Below are 6,212 nucleotides of genomic sequence, written 5' to 3' on the forward strand. Positions count from 1 at the left end.
CCCACAGCTCTGCATCATTCCGACCCCTGCTTCCATGGTCACATCTGTCTGACTCTCACCCTCCTGCTTCCCTTTTATAAGGGTCCTTGTGACTACCACGGGCCTACCTGGATAACCCAGGATCATCTCCCCATTGCAAGGTCCTTAACTCAATCACATCTCAGGCTCTTTTGCCATGTAAAGTAACATTCATGGGGATTAGGACATGGAGATCTTTGCAGGAGATGGGGAGTGGGGGCTGTTCCCAAGCAGACCACAGGTTTTCCTGTGGGATCTATGAACATGAGTGGATGTGAAACCCAGGCCAGCTTGGTCATGGTGTACTTCTGTGGTTTTAGAAAGGTGTTCTAAACCCTCCTTCCCTGCAGATACCTCCCTGACCTGCTAACATTTGAAATCTTCCTCTTGGGACAAAGAATCATGTCCACAGTGAGAACTCAGGCTCTGCCTAAGGGGCATGAACATGTTTCTTCACTCTCAAGTGGAAATGCTGGGCAGCAGGGCCCTTCCTAAGAGTGGATTCTGATTGGACAGAGGCACAAAGTGAAAAAAGGAGGTGCTGGGAGGCTGAGATCACGCACTGATAACACTCTAGCATGGCAGGGGTGAGGGTCCCAGTGATGGAGAGAGCAAAGGCACTTGGAAGTATGACCAGAGCGTTTTAATCAGACAGAGCAAAATGGTCGCGATGCAGAACAAATAGTGCTTGGAGAAGAGAAAGAAGACCATCTCCTTGGTAACATAGATGATGTGGATGAAGATGAAGCAGTACAGGAACATGGCAAACTGGTTCTGGGGCAGCAGGAGGTCCTGGAGGCCTCCTGAGAACTGTAGGGGAGAGAAGACAGTGGAGCTGGTGACGCCAGTCTTAGCACCAGGCAGATCTAGGTTCAGTCCTGCTCTGTGCCTGCCTGTAGGTGACCTCAGGTCATCATCTTCATCTAAGGAAGGGGCAATAGTACCCTTTACAAAAACATCATGAGGCCTGGGCATGGTGGCCCATACCTATAATCCCAGCACTTGGGGAGGCCAAGGTGATAGGATTGCTTGAGGCCAGGAGTTCAAGACCAGCCAGGGCAACATAGTAAGACTTCTGCCTCTACAAAAAATTTTTTAAATTAGCCAAGTGTGGTGGTGTGTGCCTATAGTCCCAGCTATTGGGAGGCTGAAGTGGAAGGATCACTTGAGCCCAAGAGTTTGGGGTTATGGTGAGCTATGCTGATGCCACTAACTTCAGCCTGGGTGAGAGAGCAAGATCCTGTTTCTAAAAAAATTTTTTAAAAACCCCAAAAGATCACAAGGAGGAAAAGTGAGATAATGAAACATTCCTAGTCAGGTAACTACCACATAGAAGTAACTCATTACTTTTTACTTTTTTGAGCTGCTCTTATCCCTCCTGACTGGGCGCCAGGCCACCACCTTCCTTTCTCTTTATGCTCCATACTGCCCACTGGAGCCCATGCATGGGCCTTCTCTCCTGACTCCAGGAGCCCCACATCTGGATGCTGGGTCTTGGGCGTGTTCTCTGCCAGTGCCCGAATATTCAACCTAGTTTCTTGGACAGTGGCCCAATGGAGAGGGTTTCCCTTGCATGTGAACAACTGTTTCTGACTCCCTGGGTCCTGACACGGATCACGTGGGTCAGTCTGTGGCCTTTCAGTCCAGGGTTTGGTCTCTCCTGGAGGCAGGTGCTGAGAGATGGGTGATGGGGTCTCCCTAAACTTTCAGAGTATTGGGCTGGGGGAAAGCAGCTTGAGTTGTCTGGCTAATTCTGCCTGCGAGTTGCTCTTTTCTTGAATCTATATAATTGGGGTCCAAGAGTCTTCATTTTAACTGTAGAAAGTATCGATGCCATAAGTAAGGCAAAAGATCTTATTTTGATCCATAGTTAAGAGGGCATAACCCATGGGTTATGTTTTAAAATATTTTTAAAAATCATGCCATATTTTTGGAAAACACCAGGCGGCAGGGACCAAGATGCCCTAAACTAGCTAGAAACATACTCAGAGGTATTTTCAGTTCGATAAATTCTATCTGTCCATCCATCTATTCACCCACCCAGAAAAAGAGAAGTCTTCAACATCAAGTCAATTCTCCAATTTTTAGTAAGTGCACAAAAAGTAAATACTTTTGTAAACTATCACCAAAGGCTGGGGGATGGGAAGCATCACTATTGAAAGAGCTACATAAAATGTGAGGGCAACTAAACAAAGCTGAGGGGACAGGAAATGACTCTGGTGATGCTGCCTTGAAAGTGAATAGCTAGGAAGGTTGGGTCCAGTGTTCTAGTGGGAGTGGAGGGCGGGACTGACCCCACGATTCTCTGCAGGCTCAGGAGGGCTCTGGACCCATGGACTTGGCCACTTCTCTGCAGTCTGTATGTGTTTCAGTCTGAAATGCTGATGGGTGATTATTATGACTTTCATTTTAAAAATGTGTTAATGAAACTCTTTACTTTTCAAAATACTTTCAATGTTCTAGTTTTTGAGCAGAAGCGAGAGATAGGACTATATACCGAAGATTTCCGTCTCATCCAGCAAGAAGAAATATTTTCAAACTAAAAAATAAATACAGTTAGGAGGAGACACAGGCCAAAGGCATAGTTACAATATCATATCTGCTTTAAATTCTTGCAGGCTCCACTTTGTGACAGATTTTATCCCAGGCTACTGAGAAAAGTCACAAGTTTTGAAATGTAGCTTAGAATTCAAAAATATTAGGAAATGTGCCAAAGTCTAAGCAATAGGCCAATATTTTCTAGACTTTCTAGAAGGGGGTGGGGGCAGGGGAAGATTCTGGAAATCTCAGTTCAATAAGCTTGACTACATTTAGTGAAATCATTTTGTGTATAATGAAGCTGGTATTTTGTGAACAGGAAAACAGATCATTGTTTAAGAAGCCAGCATGTGTTCACTGAGAACAAATGATGCAAAGCCAACCTTACTTTCTTAAAAAAACACAAACAAACAAACCTCACCAGTCAATTGGGGAACTGCTATAGGTAATGTAATATCTTAATTTTGGGAAACCATTTGATGGTCTCAGTTTTTTAGATAAGGTGGAGAACTGTGAGCAAGATAAAATGTAACTCAAGGGTGGTGACTAATGGAGCATTGCTAACCTATAGGGAGACGTTTAGTGGTATTTACTTTAGGTCATGTCCTCCTCAACAATTACAGCAATGTCTTGGATAAAGGCAGAAGGCATGGTTCTCAGAATTGAGGATGACTCAGAGCTGGGAAGCACAGCTAATACATCACATCCCAATAAAACTGAAAAGTGACAAACGTATGTTGTTGCATTTGGGTCAAGAAGTGAATTGCATGAGTACATAAAATGGTAATAGCTAACATTTACTGAGTGCTTACCTAATGTGCTGGGCTCATTGCAAAGTGTCTGCGTGTGTGCTCTCATTTAATCCTCATAACAACCCCGTGAGGTAGGGTACTTCACCAATGAGAAGGCGATTGCTCAAAGGAGATTAGTAATGTTCCTAATGTCAGGCAGTTTATACCTGGTATTTTAACCCAGGACTGTCTGACTTAAAGCCCAGGAAATACTGCTTTAAACAGTAACATCTTCCACTATTGAATGCTTATGATCACCCAGTCACTGTGCTAAGTTCTTCACATCCCATTTAATCTCAAGTAGACATTCTTATCCCACATTTAATACACATTAGGGGAGAGTGGTGCACATCTTGTGAAAAGATGGCTGTTTCGGTTGACTAGAAGGCAGCATGATCCAGCAGAATAAACACAGCCCTGATCAGGGAGGTGATGGTTCTATCAAAATCCACTGGTCAGACTACAGTGGGGATTCTGGGTCTAGTCTCCAGGCATCAAATTTTAAGAGCTGCAGAGAGGACTTGTGAGGGGTAGAAGAAGGAGGAAGTGTTGAAGACTTTTCCCTGAAGCTACCAAAAGGGCTGTTGGGTGGGCGATGTGGTTCTGGGTCCCCTCCCAGCCTCAACTCTCCTTAGAGAGTCATATCTCAGTTTTGCGTGGAAGCTCTGTTTAACAGAACTGGCCAGGTAGGGTAGTGGGCTTTAAGGCAGTGAGCGGCCATCTCTGGAAGTGAGTGACCCAAGTGGGAGAGGGCTGGAGACCATCCCATGTGGATGGTCAGCCCTTGCAGCCGAGATCCAGGATCTGCAGGGTGGGATGCTGCACAAAGCAGGGAGCCCCAGGCCTCCCTTCTCCCAGTGCCCAGCTCCTTGTCACCCACCAGGTGGGGTGCTGCCTCCCTCTGCAGCTGCTCCATCACCACCTCATGCTGCCGCTGCCGCTCATTCTCCTCGTGCAGGTACTTCAGCCGCGTGAGCTCAAACTCCATGCGCACCTTCTCCAGCTCCATCTCGGCATTGTGCTCAGTCCCAGGGGCTGGGGGCAGCTCTGTGGGTTTGGGTCCATCACCCACCTGGCCTTTGGTGGCAGGGCAGGACTTGGGGGACAGAGATTTAGGTGGCCCTGGATAGCCTCCATCCTCACAAGCTTCCATCTCTTCCAAGTGGTCACAGGAGGATTCTGGCTTCTGGGACTCTGCCTCCTGGGGCAGGGAAAGCAGGGAGGGGAGGGACCATGAGAAGTCAGGATGGGGCTCTCCCTGACCCCATGGAACTCCTGTAGCCTCAGGCCACAGTAGACAGGGATGTTTGAAAGAGTGTCTGAATTGTAAACATCTAGGCTGAATTCTTATTAGAAGTGCTCTTGCCCAGAGTTGTCAGGACCGAAGGGTCAAGGAGGAGAGGGCAAACTAGTACCAAGTCATGGTACCCTAAAGTTGCAGGTAGAGGCACTGGGAGTTGAGGAGATGGATGTCTATCTTTCTAGGGATTTTTCATATCATCAAAGAGGCAACTTCTGGGCCCATCCTCAACCCCACCTGACTTTGAGAGACCAGTTAGATGCCAGGTTTTCAGGAAGTTACACAGAGAGAAAGAAACCCAGGGTCTGAGTTGAGAGAACCTAAATATTTGGGGACCAGCAAGAGGGCTATGGTGGGGAGCGAAGTCCTATCCACCCAGCAAGGAAAGGGCCCTAAGTTGGGAGGGAGATGGAGGAGACCAAAGCCAGCTTCACGTGACTTCACAATCTTATGGAGGGCAGTCTGGTTCTTGGTGACAGCTGGGTGCCAGTTACAGGGGTGGAGTCCATGTCACCTGATGTTCTTGGCAGCTGTCTGGAACCTCAAAGCACTCAGCTCCTATCATGTGTTCCTACAGTATTCTTACTCCCCCTGATGGAATAGGCAGGGGTAGTGAGGCCCAGCAGCCCCCTTACCAGATAAGCCCTTGGCTTCCCTTCAGACTTGCAGTCACCAGGCACCATCTTGGGGAAGGTCAGGCAACTTTCTCCCGCACCCCGGGCTTCCATCATCTCCCTGTCTTCTGTTGCCATCCAGAGAACCAGAATGCTGCCAGGTGGGGCCACAGGACCTCATTTGAGGTGCTGACATTTGGCCTCACCAGAGTCCACAGACTAGCCACCATCACAATCCCCTGTCCTCATAATAACTGACATTCTAGAAGTTGCTAGGGCCCCTTGGGTAGAGAGTGTAACACCTTTGAGGTTCTAACATTAAGAACTGCAAGATGGGCCTTTCCTGTCTCTGAGGACTGCTTTAAAAATTAGAGTTCCACCTCGTGAAACTCAGAATTCCAGCATTTGAAATCTATTCCCTTGGTTGGGTTCCTTTTTTAAATGAGGATTGTGTTGGGATGAGTCACGGCCCCACAAACCCTGTTGTGGGCTAAACTGGGTCCCCCTCTCTTCCCAAAATTTGTATGTTGAAGTCTTAACTCCCAGCCCCCACTAACTCAGAATGTGAACTTATTTGAAGACAGGGTCTTCGTAGAGGTGATTACGTTACATTGAGATCATGAGGATGGGATCCTAATCCAGTATGACTGTGTCCTTGTGAGAAGAAGGCAATGTGAAGACAAGGAAGAAAATGGCCATCTACAAACCAAGGAGAAAGGCCTTGTAGGTTCTCCAAAGAAACAGAACATAAAATGACATTTATTACAGAGTTGGCTCATGCCATTATGGAGGCTGAGAAGTTTTATGATCTCCCATCTGCAAGCTGGTGCCACAGGAAAGTGGGTAGTATCAATTCCAGTCTGAGTGCAAAGACCTGAGAACCAGGAGCACTAATGGTGGAAGTCTCAGTCCGAGGGCAGGAGAAGACTGACGGTTCACCTCATTGTAGTC

At 47.2% G+C, this 6,212-nt stretch overlaps 1 protein-coding gene across 1 annotated transcript; it reads right to left on the bottom strand.

The window, feature by feature from the left end:
• Window positions 1–493: 493 nt before the first annotated feature.
• TMEM247 (transmembrane protein 247) lies at window positions 494–5,477 on the bottom strand. The gene is made up of 3 exons (XM_002757780.6): window positions 5,283–5,477; window positions 4,228–4,548; window positions 494–828 (listed from the first exon to the last, which is right to left on the bottom strand). The coding sequence occupies exons 1-3, from the start codon at window positions 5,397–5,399 to the stop codon at window positions 592–594; spliced, it is 675 nt and encodes a 224-aa protein (XP_002757826.1). The 5' UTR covers window positions 5,400–5,477; the 3' UTR covers window positions 494–591.
• Between the last annotated feature and the right edge of the window lie 735 nt (window positions 5,478–6,212).

The sequence above is a fragment of the Callithrix jacchus genome, chromosome 14 (genome assembly GCF_049354715.1).
Source record: "Callithrix jacchus isolate 240 chromosome 14, calJac240_pri, whole genome shotgun sequence".
Lineage (NCBI taxonomy): Eukaryota > Metazoa > Chordata > Mammalia > Primates > Cebidae > Callithrix > Callithrix jacchus.

Bases quoted from the DNA above. Each gene is read 5' to 3' on its own strand.
- TMEM247 (XM_002757780.6), bottom strand. From the start codon at position 5,399: ATGGCAACAGAAGACAGGGAGATGATGGAAGCCCGGGGTGCGGGAGAA. The intron at 4,549-5,282 runs GTAAGGGGGCTG...TCCCTGCCCCAG, and splicing joins GGAAGCCAAGGGCTTATCTG to GAGGCAGAGTCCCAGAAGCC. The intron at 829-4,227 runs GTGGGTGACAAG...TCTCCCCTACAG, and splicing joins GGGAGGCAGCACCCCACCTG to TTCTCAGGAGGCCTCCAGGA.